Source organism: Corapipo altera, unplaced genomic scaffold (genome assembly GCF_003945725.1).
Source record: "Corapipo altera isolate COAL_440 unplaced genomic scaffold, ASM394572v1 0, whole genome shotgun sequence".
In the NCBI taxonomy this organism is placed as follows: domain Eukaryota; kingdom Metazoa; phylum Chordata; class Aves; order Passeriformes; family Pipridae; genus Corapipo; species Corapipo altera.
In genome coordinates this window covers 8,034,692-8,050,963 of record NW_020884872.1, presented here as the reverse complement: position 1 = coordinate 8,050,963, position 16,272 = coordinate 8,034,692, and the positions used below count along the sequence as shown (strand labels likewise).

Sequence of the window (16,272 nt, the reverse complement as noted above, 5' to 3'; positions counted from 1 at the left end):
AAATTTAAGACTAAGTTATAGGGCAGAAAAAAAAAAAGCCAGTTAAATTACATACCTGTCAGCACCACTGTGTGCTCTCCACCACAAGCAACCTTATTAACTTTTTCCATAATTCCCAGTACAGGCTGTGGAACTCTATTGTTCTTCAGCTGTTCAGGCAATAATCCCAGTTTACCATTTGCAGGTTCTCCAAAAGTATAGAGCTCACCATCTCCTGTGAAAATATGGAACATGGTGTGGTTTCCAGCGTGCACTCAGAAGCAAGGATGAGTTGTCAAGACTGCTGCAGACACAAATCACTGTCAGAAAAGTCATTACAGGATAATTGAAAATACTTGTATAATGCCCAAACAGATGTGCAAAGCACTCTGCTTTGATGGGACATGAAAGTGCTAGGTTTTAGCTCCCTCCAAGATCAGAATGACAATACTGAGCCTGCAAGAAATGTAGCCAAGGGAAAACCAAAATCATATACATCCTGCTTCTGAGAGGTTACAATTCCCTCTGAAACCAGTATTTACATCAACTGAAGTTGCTTATAAGAATCTGAATTACAACAGAAAATAATTTGGAATGGAAACAAAAAATAATTTTGCATGGAATTTTGATGCTTTCTTCTTGTAAGATATAAAGAAATCACAGTAAATGACATGAAACTGTGTGTGGTTTGGACAGTAAGAAAAGAACTGTACATCCAACCACAGAAATATGGCAGTGATTCCATAGCAATAACTCCAGCAGAATTAAGTTTAAATAACTTGTTTCTAATCTGGGCATATGGAATGATGGTGTTTGTCTTCCCAAGTCACTGTTACCTGTGATGGAGCCATGCTGTCCTGGAGATGGCTGAACACCTGCCTGCCCATGGGAAGAAGTCAATGAACTCCTTGTTTTGCTTTGCTGGCAGACACCGCTATTGTTTTACCTGTTAAACTGTCTTTATCTCAACCCACAAGTGTTTTTTTTTCACTTTTACTCTTCTGATTCTCTGCCTGATCCTGCTGGTGGAGAACAGTGAGTGAGTGCATGTGTGGTGCCTAGTTGCTGGAGTTAAACTAGGACAGTGGTTTATATGGTTTCTATATTTTCCAAGATCACTTCTGCCTCTCACAACAGAAAAGATTCTTTAAGTACCATGGTTCTGGGCCACTAAGGCTGGCAACTGGACTTACTACCTTTACAGAATGTTCTAACTGCATAGGGAGGCACTCAGGGAATGAGATTAATGAGATCTTACTCAATGTCAAGCTTTCTACAAGGTTTGATGGGACTCAGGCTATTGAATAGCGACCCACAATCTATTCACAGAGATCCATTGTCTTCAGCAATGCAATGAAACAGGACAGCAGCTGTATTTCCTAACTCTCATGACCAGAGGTGTAACTTCATCCTCCCAGTAGTCCTTATTTTTTTCTATAATTCTGACATTTTCTTTCCTGCACACACAAACTAGCCCAATAATATTCTAACACTTGGGTTACCTGCATGTGTCTGTGGAGAAGTACCTTTCACAGAATCACAGAACCATAGAATGGGTCAGGTTGGGAGGGACCACAGTGGGTCATCTGATCCCACCTCCCTGCTCAAGCAGGGTCATCCCAGAGCACATGGCACAGGATTGTGTCCAGATGGTTCTGGAATATCTCCAGTGAGGGAGACTCCACACCCTCTCTGGGCAACCTGTTCCAGTGCTCGGTCACTGCACAGCAAAGAAGTTCTTCCTCATGTTCAGGTGGAACTTCCTGGGCATCAGTTTCTGCCCATTATCTCTTGTCCTGTTGCTGGGCACCACTGAGCAGAGCCTGGTCCATCCTCTGACATCCCCCCTCTAGCTATTTATAGACATTGATGAGGTCCCCTCTCAGTTGTCTCTTCTCGAGGCTTTCTTACATTCTTCTACAGTTTTTTTATAAGAGTTGCTTTGCAGTCATTTCAATCTGTCTGTGTTCTTTAAGAATAAGAATGAACTGTGTTTAAGCTTTTCTGTTCAGTTTGATTTCCTGTTTTAATTCTGATCTTTTTTCTTATATCTATGTGCAGAAATACTCTGAACAAGCTGACACTTTGCAGTTATTTGCAGCAGCATCAATTTTCTGTTCTAAAACAGCAGCCCAATTAAAAAGAGAAAAAAACAACTGCAATGTGTGGTTTTCTGTAACCAAAGCATTCTGCTGACAAAGAGATTTTATTAGGGATTCTAAGTGAAAAAAATGGAAAAAACCCAACAACAAAAAGAACCTGTATTTTTTGGAAGGTGAATATTGTTTTAATACTCTTAGATCAGCCTTATATTTTTAGAAATGAGTTGATAAACCCCCAAAAGCACTTGGGAGATAACTACTTATGAAGTTCTCTTTGAAGAGACCAGCAGTTCTTTTTAAACACTACTGCACTGAAAAAATTAATCCAATCACAATCTAATTAATAGGATTAGAGATTCAAATGGCCCAGCTTCCATTGACTTCCCAAACTAATCAAGTTTATTACATTTTTTCAACTTAATAATCCAGCTAACAAAGATAAAACCATTTACTAAAGCAATTTTTGAATGCATTACGCATCCCTTTAAGGCAAATAGTGGTCTAAAAGCTATGAAAAATAGCAATCAAGCATAAAAAGAATCCAGTCAAACCCAGATAAATTTTGAGTGCAGCATGTGTGCAGTAAATCTGCATGCTAAGGACATGATGTACTGTGTGCAGTACACCTGCATTTTAAGGACATTATGTTCACAACAGAGCCTGGTTATTTAATTTTCTTCTCTCATATGAGTCACATTCTCAGGTGTTGAACTTTCCATAACGTGGCACATTTTCTGTATCACTAAACTTTAGGTCCCAGGAGCATGTCAAGGAAATGGGCAAGCAAATGGAAAATGTCTCCCAAAGGCGAATGTGCATCCTGCAGATGAGAGCAGATAGGAGACCTGGCTGGTGGTAAATGAGGACAGTGGACAAAAGAGTTGGATCACTCTATGATCCCTTGAATAAATGAGGAAGAAAAAGAACTATTTTTTTCAAAACCAAACTGGTTACAACCATCTCAGACACTGAAATTCAGAGTGCAGAAGTGTTTGTGGGATGAATGGTCTTTACAACCAGTCCTTAGAAATAATGACAAAATATATTAAGAAAGGAATTAATGGCAACTGCAAAGGTCTCTATGAAAAGACATCTTTTCAAAGAGAATTTATCTTGACCTTGATTACAGTAAGAACTCAGGCAGGGGAAACACTAGAAGATATAAGAATATATTCAGCTCCTTTCTGGCTCCACAAATCTAATTCTGCTGTAGACACCAGAGCAGTGGTTTAGATACATTTGCTTTTCCTGCTCTCCATCTCCTCCAGTGGACAAATGAGCTCCACGTGCATGCCAAGCTTAATGCTTCCTGAAAAACTGTCCCTCCTGAGTATGGTCAAAGGTACATCAAGTAAGGATCTGTGAAAGGGCTCAAAATCGTTGCTACACTCTTCCAGCTCTTTGTTTCTATGTTGCTTTGTTTGAGACATAACTCAAATACTGGGACCCAGCATCCTAAGTCTGCAAAGAGAAAGGAAACATACTGTGAAAAAGTCCTGAAGAGGGCTGGAAGCAATAAAAACTTGTTTTCAGTGGAACTCTTTAAAGAAGGCAAAGAAGAGGGAAAGAAAGCGAACAATCATCTTTCAAAAATGAACTCTTTCATAATTTGCATATGGAAATGAGTATAAGTTTCTAAATTTCAGGAGTGTTTTTTTATTAAAAATACTCAGAATATATTCTGTTCTTGTATTCTACAACTACTTTGGCACCAGTGAGGTCCATGTGTACATGATAGAATCCAGGTGGCTGACATATTCAGTAGCTGAATTACTGTCTGAAAAGAAGGCCTTCTAAGGAAGCAGAAGTGAGAAAGGTGATCAACCTTCTTGGAACTACTAAATAAGTGACATTGCACTGCACTTAACAGCATATAAACACCCTAAAGACAAAACCCTACTAAAAAATCTTTTTAAAACCACCTGTTTCAAAGAAATAACAATTTTAGTTTATTAAAAAAAAAAGCTGGAATCCATACTTTACCACTTTTTTTTCACTCAATAGTCTCTTATTAATGAACATCCTGCCCTGGAGAGGGCACTCTGTGCCCACACTATGTATTCCAGTATCCTCATTAACCCCTTTTTAGTTTTAACTCAGATACGCCTGTGATCCTAACAGTTATTACTTAGCTAGTGTACACCTTATGTCTAAAATAAACATATTAAGAAAGGGAACCATGTGGTGCCATGCTCACAAATTCAGCCTGACAGCACGTATTAGGTCTTACATCCTGCAACTATGTTACGTTATTAAACATAGTATATTATTGGATGTTTAAAAGTCAAAGTGTAGTAATTCTAGGGTATCGAGTAACTGACAAGGAGCACACTGTGTGACTACAGTACACTCAGATTAAATGCACAAAGTTTGTTAAACACTGGATACACACTGACACTACTGCAACAGAAGATCCAACCAGCAAAAGTACTTGGATGCCCAATACTAAATTTTTATGGTAGCTGAAGTGTCAGTCAAATAAAACTATACGCAAGGGCCTAAAGGAAAGTAATAAAAAAAATTTATACTTTCATCACAAAAAGGTCACGTGTGTGTCAATAGTTTCAGTGAGATAGACTGAAGCCCAGATCATGCAGGATTTGCAGATATTAAGGAGTAAAATTAAGATTTTCCGTCTCATATTCAGGCCTGTTTAAGTAGTAACAGGTTCAACAACTCCTCATTTTCACAGGTGATAATCAGTTCATCTTCCTATTAATATTTTGAGAGACTCAATTTTTCTTAACCAGCTGAAACCCTAAGCCTTTCTTCTCATCCTCTTTCATTAAAAAGTTTCCACTTCCTTAGAGCACTTGGCAGCACACACTGTTCTCTCTTTACTCTTAGATGCTTGTCCTCAACTCTGCTTCTTAACGAGAGCTTTTGTGACATCCCACTGCAGTTTCAGAGCTTCAGCTCTTGGCTCTAAGGCAGAGATACACACCTTCTTACCACATTCTTCAAGTAAGTATCTTTTTTTCCCCATTTATTCTGAGTTTCAGAAGCTGCAGATTTCCTAATAGGTGCTGAGCTCCTCATCAGTCCTAGGCACTTAATTCATTTACTGTAATAAAGGATCTGTAATAAAAGTTGCACACTACCAACATAACACCTAATTAATATTTGTCCACCATAGCAAGCTCTCATTCTGTTAACAGCATGTTCTCAGAGAGCAATATTATATTGTATGTGGAAAAGTAACATTTATCAAGTAACCTGAGAAAGGTATCTGATGGAATAGCTCCTGGGTACCCATTAAAAGCTTTACAATCAAAACTATTGATCCTTTGAAATCTTTAATTACTCTGAGGGGACCAAACTCTAAAGTTTAATAATGTAAATCTATATGGCTGAGAGGAATTCATGGCTGCTCATACATAACAGCATCAATACTGGCTGATAAATTCACCTATGCTGGCATTATTTAAAAAAGAGTGAAATCTTCACTCTGGAAACTAACAGAGAGTTGGGAGAAGAGAATTGGAAACCAAAAGAGAAGTGGGTTGGTTTGGAGATCAAAATTTAAGACATAACATCAAACTTTGACAACAACCTTGCACTGCTAGCACATGAGATTAATTTTTCCTCATAACATAGTAACTCTGTTCAATATTTATATTTCTAAAGAAGAGGGAGACTATTATTTGATCATCACAAAGAAATTAATAATTTCAAGAAAAGTTAGATATTTGAAACAGTAGTATTAACCACAATATATGTCACAACCTTCATGAAAATAAAGTGTGATAAGATACTCATTCTTTCTAATGTAGATACTCATTCTTTCTAATGTACATTTGCACAACAATGCAGAAAATTAACTGCAGGTTTTTCCCCCAGTGTGATATAAAACTACATCAACGACTTTCTGTCACACAGCAGTTTTTAACAACTAATTTTAAAAGTAACAAATGACTTTACACAGGCAACAATTTGAAAACCACTGTCCTGTCTCCACTAACCTCTATTCCCATTCCCTTACCTGTGATCAAGGCAGAGTGATAATATCCACAGGATACAGAGGAAACAGGTTTTCCAACATCCACTCGACAAGGGACACTGACACAGGATTCATTGGCCAAGCCAATCTGACCTTCTGAATTATCACCCCACACAAAAAGCTGCCCATCCTCTAAAATGAAGACACAGATAGTTAACAGATTTATACCAAAAACTAATAAAAAGTTAATCTACCTTCTGAAGAGTGTTTCAGAAAAACTGTGTATGATACTACCAAATGCCATCATCCCAGGGACATTATGTTTAGCACAATGTAACAAAGTCTGAAGTAAGAAGGCTTCCCTTAAGCCTTTCAAAAGTGACACAGAACACTTATTCATCAATTGATGTCAGACCATAAATAGCAACAGCAAAAGTACTATGTAAAAACATTCCTTCAGAGAGAGGAAGATTGAGTGTGTAAGACAACTCAGTTGCCAGAGGTCAGTATGAAAATATCACAGTGAAGTTAAAGCATCTTCTAATTTCTAGGTGCAAGTCACCCCTTTCTTATTCTTCCAAACTTATTCTCTGTCCTGACTTTGGCACACATCCCACTTACTCATGCCTTCTTTCAGTTCCCTTCACACCTGATTATATTGCCCAGCTTAATTTTGCTTTCCTTGAACTACCACAATACCTGCTGCAGGTTAACTAAAACCAGCCTCTGTTGACACAAAGATCAATGGCAGCAGTAAAAAAAAAAAAAACCAAAACAAACAAACAAAAAAACCCAAACCAAACCAAACCAAACCAAAACAAAGTAGCAAACAACATGAAAACTCTCTTCTAGAAGACAAACGATCTTGTCTCTGCATATTTCTTACCAGTGGGAAATAAGTTGTGAATAAAAAAATCTGCTACTGAGACAGTGTTAGGAAGGAAGATCATTCAAAGTTGTCTTAAAAATCTTAGGAGAATGTTAGCAGTCACCATAAAAAAGCAAGAACCAAACAAGCAGCCTAGCATTCTGAAATTACAGCCTCAATAGGTTATCCTAAACATGTACAGAAACAGCTGCTTTACACCAACACTTTGAGAAAGTGCATTACGAGGTAATATAGGACCACCATCCAATGGCTGAAAGTATTATAACTGTGTGGACTTCAACATAATGTGTTGGTATAATTTTGCCACCTGAGAAATAGGTGATGGGTTTGGACTCTCTCAGAATTTTTAAGGAACGACACAGCTTTGTAGCTGTATTGCACCAATAGACCAAAAAAGTTGCTGTAAGAAGTGGAATTAGAGATGCTTAGTTTTTACAAGATTCATGTTTTGTAGCTGGCTTCCCTGGAAATAAACTGAAGACTTTTTCCATTTTGAGGGTCTTCATAGTGTTTCTCCTTTGTAAGGTTTGTAGTCCAGGTCAAGCTCCCACTGCAGGCCATGGCTCATGGAAAAGGTCTACTTCCACAAAAAATGTAGGAAGTTAGTTAAGACTGCCACCCCTTACCGGACTGTGTTAAAACAGGCAATTCATTTTCAAGAAATGACTATGGTTACTAAGGAAAGAAGATAGGGAGGATAGAAAATACATCCACATATGGAGACAGAATGCTGGAGTGTTTCCCTGGAACACCAGGCTGGACACATGTAAGCAGATTTTATTAGCAGTTGCTCTTACCAGTTACTGCTGCTGAGGTGTATGATCCAGCTGCTAGCTGCTTGATCTTGTGCTGGTTGGTGAAAAAACTTACTAAATGAAATGTGGTCCTTTCTTCTGTGTCACCTAATCCCAGCTGACCTTCACTGTTACCTCCAGCAGCATACACATTTCCTTTTTCTGCATACAGAAAAGCACATGTAACATGCAGAATGAAGAAACTGGAGCAAGTAATTTAATTTTCAACAGAAAAACATCACAGAAGTGTTGGGTCTACTGTCCTGAATTACTCCTGAGTTGACATTAGCAGTTTCTTTTGTAGCTAACAAGGAGGCCTTCCTGCACACACTTGGATCAGAACTTCCTAAAAGCCTTACATGTAGTTAGACTGTCTGCATTCCTTAATATTCTGAAGTCATGGCCAGGTTTCCCGAATGAAGATTTGGGAAGGGCTCTACCCACGTTTGTTGCAAGCGTTGGTGGCTAAAAAGGCCAATGAGAGACAGAATATTCTGAAGACTAACCTAATAAATAAATATAATTTGAAGTTTCTGCAAGAGTTCTGAGGAAACTACTACCAGTAGCCCTGGCAGCCAGAAGCAGCTTCTTCCACAAATAATGTATATTTTAAGATAAAATTAAAGGAAAATGGTGAATTATGTCACAGACAAGAAAACTGGAGCTGTATTAGTACATCAATTAAAGAGATTAATAACTTGATAGTTTTGAGTACTGTGAATGAAATATATTTTTAGTTAGTTTTTTATTAGAAATATTTTACTTTAATATTCAAATAACTTTCAATTTAATTAACTATGTATTTTGTTTCATAATCTTAAAATTAAAGTTAGTGCTGACAACTGATATCTTCAACTTAAGAGAATTTTAAGATTTATATTTTTAATTTTAGTATGTTTCACATCTAAAGTGTTCATCTATGATGAAACAGATAAGGCCCATTATTAACAAAAATCCAGACAGAAATGTGATAAGCAACTGACATTCAATTTATAAATGGTCCTTGTTATATACCTGGCCACAAACAATCTGGCCAATATGTACACCAAAAGTAACTAATATTTACCCTGTGCAGTCTTGCATACTCCATTGTTATTAAAATGTTCTTTTTATTCTAACAGTCTTATTTACAGTGCTCAGCATCTCCATGCATATAAAACTCCTAATAATCAAACAATCTTCTTTATAACATTACTAAAAGCTAAAGGATTGCAACCACAAAGATGGTTATTTTGTTCCATAAATTATAGAAGCACAACAAGAGTTTGCATAAATTCTCTGGATACTGTCTCTCTACAAATTTATTTTTAAGTTTAAATTTACATTTTATTTATTTATAGCTTAATAAAGCAACTTGTCATTGAAATAGCAGACTACGTTGTCTAAACAAAAATGCAACAAAATTTGAAGACTTGAAAACATGCAGTTCTACTATATTTACTCAAATATATAACTTCACACTAATAAATATTACTTGTCAAAGGTAAATTTGGGAACAGATGTATATAAAAATTATAATATACCTTTACAGGGCTTATATGAAATACTGACAATTGTTAACCACACCACAAGTGCCAGCAAGAAATTTTTCCCTGTGTCTATTGCTGGCAAACTGCTATATAACATTAGTTTATAAATGCCTCAGAATTATTATTGCCTCAGAATAAATCAAACATTCTAAGAATTGGATGTCAAACCCCCAAGTTTTAGCAGTCCCATTTTCATTTATTTTTCCTTCCTCAACAGTCCTGGGGCTCCTAATGTGATTTTGCTTGAAAGCAAGGGAAGAAATCTATTTCTAATATGTACACAATATAGATTACATACCTGTGTAAACTAAAGTGTGATTTCTTCCACAAACAGCAAGTTTTGGTTTTTCTGGTTTTAAAGCTATGGATTAAAGTGAAAGGGGGGGAAGAGTTATAAACAGCCAATAGGTGTTTCAACAACAAACTGCTCTGTGTTCTAGAGGGAGCTCTGAATGGTAATATTTCTTGCCTATTTGAACCTGGCATGACTTACTAAATCAGTATTCCCCCAAGATAAGAAAACAGATCAGACCTTAATAACTTAAGACACCCAAGTTAACTTGACAATGTTTACTTCAACCCAATGCCACAGTTCCTGGAATTTACCATTTACAGGATATGCCTCAAAGAACACATCAAATTGCAGGGTAAAATGCATGTTTAAAGTTGTCTACATTTTTCATTAACAGTTCTATTCTTAACTCCCTCTTATACTTCCCCCACTATCTTAAATCTTTAAAACCATACTGTTCTTTTGTCTCATCCTCCCTTTCTAATGCATGCATCCCTTTTTTGCTAGACTTTTACTCTGTACTGCCTTCTTACTGATCACTAAACTCAATTCCTAAGGATAGCCCTATCTGGAGTAGTGCCTACATTTTTGCATGTACCATCCTGTCTCAATTTCAGCTCAGTTACCACCCACCGTTGCAAGTACTTCTCTGCAGTCTGGTCATTTTGAAAGACTGGGAATGTATGTGAGAGGAGTCAAGATTTATTTTGTGGGAAAAAAAGAATACAGAGGTGCCTCCCACTCAGGCTAATCAATTGTATTTGATGAGATGTGCTCTATTTACAGTATTGTTGGCAATTTTTCATAACCAATTCCATTAGTCTCTAGTCAAATCCCAGGAGATATTTTCTCAGAAAACATCCAGTTACAACCATTTGGCTCCAAGCAGAAACTGAAATGTGTCCTTGTAACCCCATTCCCAAAGCCAAGTGATGACCAAAGGCTAGTGAGAAAAGCTCAAGGACTTTCTCCTGCTGCCAATTGCCAAGAGAAGAAAGATACCCCCCTTGTGACTTTTTTCAATGGATGCCAGGTCTGGTTTGAATTGCTGTCATCTTCTCTTCATCTTTTATTCTCCATTGCAATTTGACAGTAAAAACAAAACTTGACACCCAATCCATTTAAGCCAAGGTAAGAATCAATCTCTTACATAGCTGACAGAAGATGTGAACCTGACAGTAGCTGCATTCTCCCTCAGAAGTGAAATAGAGACAGGAGCAAATAAAGGACAGTAGAATAAACTAAATCAGGAAGAACAGAGTTTGAACAAGCAGGATAATTTGTTTTTAACAATAAGCTAACAGATCGATCTGCTGGCAGAAAGGCTGAATATAAACATCTAATGGTGAAAAGAAATGTGTTAATGGGATAGATCTGACCTGACATAAGTAAGGGGATAGGGAAAAGTATTGACTTAGTTTTGTTTGACAAGATAAAAACAGCCAGGAAAGATCAAGAAGATGACAGCGCAATGAAAACTTAATTTACAATACATAAAAGCATATAGGCATTTATCTTACTGCTCCATACAAATGTATTAACATTTATGCCCCCTTGGGCATTTCTTATGCTTGCTAAAAATGTAGTAGTAATTGTAGAAAGTTTCTGATAGATTTTTTCCATTTACAAAGTTCCTAAGACAGAAGTGACACAAAGATTACACAGTGCTGTTGGAACTCTGATTTTTAACACGTGGACAACAATGCAGAGTCCAATATCTAATTATTGTCTTCGCAGTAACAATGAAGACATGGTTTGTCAGAAAAGGTTAATATTACATACAACCAGAGCCCTCAAAAATGACAGGATTCTATGTATCTGAAGTAACCTTCAGATGCAAAAGGACTCATAATCTGGAAGTGATGGAAAATCGATCAGGGATCCTTTTAAGCTACTTTATGATCTTGTGCAGTAATATGTTAGAAATGATGAGTTAAAATGGCAGAATCAGTTATTTTGGAACTGCACCTTATGAAGCACCTTTTCACCGGGGTCTCCTTTCAAAAAGACAAAAAAAAAGAAAATTAAACAAACCTTTAACACATGTTGGTTTGTTGACAGTGCTCTTTGATCCCAGTCCTAACTGGCCCCAGTCGTTACTGCCGAACATGTAGAGTTTACCTTTCCCTGAAAGAGGAACAGACAGAACCCATACAAATGTTTGAATGCCTCATTCAAGACAAGCTGGTCATTCACACGCTGTGCTATTAATTATTTCCTTTTTAATGTAAGGTTTAAGATTAGGCAATTCAATACTTAAGTGTAAACAATAGTTAATATCCTTGTGATTTTTCAGTTCAAAAACATTAATTGCATTGTTTAAGTAAGAAGGAGACAAAAAGCAGAATGAACACCCTTCTCCTTTAATTACAACACAGATAAAGTGCTCTTCAGAAAACAACATGTTGTACTCTTGGACAGACCCTGCAGTTCAGAAACCACAGTATCTATAGGCCTCTTTATAAAATAACAGCACATTTAACTGAGCACCCACATCTTTTATTCCAAAGACAGGAGTGAATAACACAGGTTTATGACTAATAGAAGCACAAATTTGTAATATTCAGCTTGATTGTTTAGGGTGGAATATTTTTTTTACTGCTAAATATTTTCCCTTAAAATGATTTACAGAGCTGCATTTCTACGGAATATAGTTTCTGATAAATATTCAGATGTGTTCACAAAGTGTATTAATTTGTTACTCTGCATATAAAGAAAGAAAGCATAAATCCACCATGCAGTCAGGGAGTTTTGTAAAGCTAAAAGCATTAGGTTACAAATCTTCAACAGAAGCAATGCTAGAATTGTCTTTCAGAAATTTGTATGACCTGTCATTGAACTTTCAGGTTTGACCATGACAAACAATGTACTGTTGTAACTAAATAATCAGAATTTTTTGAGGGTGGTATATGAACAGATGAAAATTTTGTCATCAGACATGCAGATTAGACAGCCCAAACTGACTACTGACAATACCTTAAAATTAATGCATTTAATTTCATTTTGTAAACTATTACCTGCTGTAAAGCTGTAAAATTCCCACAGAAAGATAAAACCCTTGTTCCAACAGAAATCTTTGCAAAACAATAGAAACTAATTTGTCAAAATAAAAACCAAAACAAACAAAAACCCCAAAACAAAAACAAGACTCCAAACAAACACACACACCCCCAAAACCCAAAAACAATAAAAAAAACACCCTCCTACAACTGATAAAAGGCGTTTGTTTACTTTTGGTGAAGGACTGCAGAGCTTTGTGAGTTAAGACTCCATCATAATGTTGTCACCCTAGCTACCAACAATTATCACATGATCACAAATGCCCAACAGCAATTCCATATAGTAATGCCAAAATTATGTCTGTAACTTCAGTAGTGTAGGTTTCCCGTGAAGAGTCTGAATGTGATTTACAGAGACTTTGAAATATGACATTGAAATGTTTTAAATATAACAAAAAATTCATCTTCTAATATTATTCTAATCCATTTATTTTCTTAAGTATAACTGCATAATTTAAAAAAAAAACTAAAAACAAGCAAAAAAACCCACCCCACCAACCATTAACAATATTTGCTATCTAAAGTCCCAATCAAACTGCTAGATCTGACAATTCTTGGCACATGGGGCTATGTGTCAATATTATGTCTTTCCAATAAAACTGGAAGGGAAGGAGGTCTGAGGTCAAGTCTGCACTCACAGCATTCTACTAATAGCATTTATATCACCATCTCAATTTTTATAATGCAATCACATCAAAACACAGGCAGAGCTGTCTGTCACTGAGAGCAAACACACCTTAACAGAAAAAACTTTTATTAGCAAATGGCATCCATCCTATATTGGTACTGGTTTCTTGTATCCTTGCTTTATACTTGCTAACTGCTTTTATAAGACAGTAGTACTTCTGTGGGAGTATGATGCCAAGCTGCCCTAATTCAATTTAAGCACATTCTCTTTTATCCATGCAAAATTCAAACAGGTCATGCTTTTCATCCTATAATCTGCTGTTTCTTATACGAGTCTTTAAATTCTCAGGCATTGCTTTGTAAGTCAAGAGGCTTAATAGATGAGAGGAATTTTTTTTACAACTGAGTGACAGCCTTTTATAATTTTAGGCTTCCTAGCAGTATAACAGAAAATAAAAAATCTGGGAGGCAGGTAATTCAGACATTGAATGAAAACTAAGAGGCACTACAGAGGAACCTGAGATTAGCTCCATTGGTTAATACTCGGTGCTAATAATGCCAAGGCCACACATTCAATCCCCCTGTATGGGCCATTCATTTAAGAGCTGGACTTGATGACCCTTGCCAGTCCCTTCCAACTCAGAATATTCTGTGATTCACAAAGCTGATTTAGTAACAGTGGTGAGAAACCTAAACAAATGCCTGTAATGAAGCAACATTTCTGGGTCTGTACAGCAAGTCAGGTTTTGGAACAGATATGATGCAATCTAAACTGGCCAAGGAATATGACATAATGTTGCATGCAAAAGGCACTATTTTCATAACTGCACACTGAGATAACTCCAGTCATCACCACAGATGCACTGAAGTGAGAATTAATCCAAGAGTAGACAAAAAGGCAAGGACCATATTCCAAAACTTTGTAAATTAAGATTGCTCTTGGTTTTTTTGCTTCTGCTTGGGTGCTCTCATCCAGAGATTGTGGCCATCTGCCAGCTGGAATGGCTGGCACAAGACAGGTTCAGCAGAGTAAGACTATGACTCTGAGCAGACAGGAAACAGCAGGATATAACAAAAAGGATTACTCTGACTGTTTTAGTGATGAAAACTCACTTCCAGTACCAGTTTCCATCTTAATCCTGACACAAAACTGGAGCGTTTCTCCGAAGTGTGAATGCAGGGGCAGGTACACCAGCAGATGTCTCACCAACATCAATTCAGGGCTTTTAGGGAAGCCACAAGACACATCTCTAGGACCAGAGAGATTTCAGGAGGCGAGTGTCTCCTAACCAGTACATTTCCATGAGTAGCTGCTATCACATTCCTGGGAATCCCATCAGTCACGTGCTCCTCGGGGTCATGAAGTGCTACTAAAGGCACTCACTTGGCAGCTGGGAAATACCAGCTGAAATCCCATATGCTTCATCAGAGCGGGCTGCCAAGTATTCCTGTCACCTGTGTTTAAAGGTATGTGTTACATATTCCCCCCTTTGCTTTCTAAATTATATTAGTGTGAGAGAGAAATAAGATGGGGAGACCACGAACAGACTTTGAGCATTTACTACAAGATTCTATTGAGAAACTATATCTAAACAAAAGAATATATGCCAGGCACCATGATTTTTTTGTGCCTTTTTTAAAAAATTTTGTGGGGTTTTTTTATGCTATTTTGTGAATAAACTATGTTAACAGTTAATTTAAAATCCATATACAACTCAAATAGTTCTCTGAAAAACAGGAATGACATCAGTTTTGTTAGGCAAGTCATGATATTCTCAAAATAAAAACTTTATTGAGCAACAAGAATAGTCATGCTTAGGACATTTATCATCACACAAACAAAAATAGTGCATCAACACAAACGTGTACTAATCTTTTCTCATTCTCCCCTTGCAGTTGATGGAAAAGATACTCTGCCATGTGCTGGTAAGCAGAAACAGGAGAAGAGATACAGTGTCAAAAGACCTGGAGAGATTCCAAGGTCTCTTGTTGAAGGTTTAATGCCTTTCAAAACCCAAAATGATGAGTATACTATCTTCTTGTGGTTCCATATGCACCTCTTTCCACGCCTACTTTCAAAATTGATACTTCTTTCTTTCCTTCTACCCTCTTGCACTGGGGTTTCAATTCTCTCCAGAGCACTGAGTTCAGAAAACGTGTCTTCTTTCATCACCATTTTCCCCCCTGTGAACAGGATCAGTCTCTGATCAAATGTGGGCACGCTGCCTAGGATACTCTAGTCAAGGCAAATAAACAATAAGACAATCGTTAACTTAAAAGTTCTGTCAGAAGGACAGTTAATAGACAGGCATTGGAAAGAGATTCTTAAAAGTATATGTATCATCACTTCTTCACACCAGCTCCCAAGAGGCTGAATAAATTGCTTTACAAAGCCTGCAGTTATAGAAGATGCAGGGAATGGACTGTCAGTAGTCCTGGGTCAAAAAGTACAGAAATGGGGCAAGAATCACTATTAAACATGTTACAAGTGATGCTCGAAGATGTCACTGCTCGTGACTTGTGTTACAGACCTAAAGAAGACCACTGCTTTAAAAAATTCCTGCTTGAACATTTCAATGATGTTTATGCTAATAGGAGACAGCAAATGAATAAAGAAACACAAATTTCAAACTCCAAAACTGGAGAAGGAAACGTTTCTTCAACTAACTCAGCAAGTCAACTCAAAGCCAGCAAGTAACTATCACTGGTTCTCTCTATTCCAACATACAGCCAGAGCATGTAAATAAATTTTGGACTCTTAACTCCCGACATAGAAAGCCAAAAAACAGAGTGCTTTATATTTACTTTTCTTCATAGAAGTCAAACAGGAATATTGATGCTGGATTAGATGAAAGAAGTATTTGAAAGGCTCTGAATATTTTGTTTGAATGCTAAATACTAGTTCTTGTACATTATATTCATTAGTATTCAGTCAAGACTCAGTGCTAGATATACCTGTCTCTCCTGCCCAAATCCAGCATAAAGGAATGTCTTGTATCAGTTTGTGTGATTGTTTTACTTATGATTGTTGAGACATGTTAGTGTCAAATTGACACATCTC

The 16,272-nt window shown here is 37.0% G+C and overlaps 1 protein-coding gene across 1 annotated transcript in view; it reads right to left on the bottom strand.

Moving 5' to 3' along the window:
* RPGR (retinitis pigmentosa GTPase regulator) overlaps positions 1-16,272 on the bottom strand; it is a 54,790-nt gene that overhangs the window by 33,743 nt on the left and 4,775 nt on the right. The window contains exons 3-7 of the mRNA XM_027640178.1: positions 11,560-11,652; positions 9,532-9,594; positions 7,708-7,866; positions 6,064-6,213; positions 56-214 (exon numbers count right to left, since the gene is read on the bottom strand). Of these exons, the coding sequence (XP_027495979.1) occupies positions 56-214; positions 6,064-6,213; positions 7,708-7,866; positions 9,532-9,594; positions 11,560-11,652 (624 nt within the window). The remainder of the gene's footprint in view (positions 1-55; positions 215-6,063; positions 6,214-7,707; positions 7,867-9,531; positions 9,595-11,559; positions 11,653-16,272) is intronic.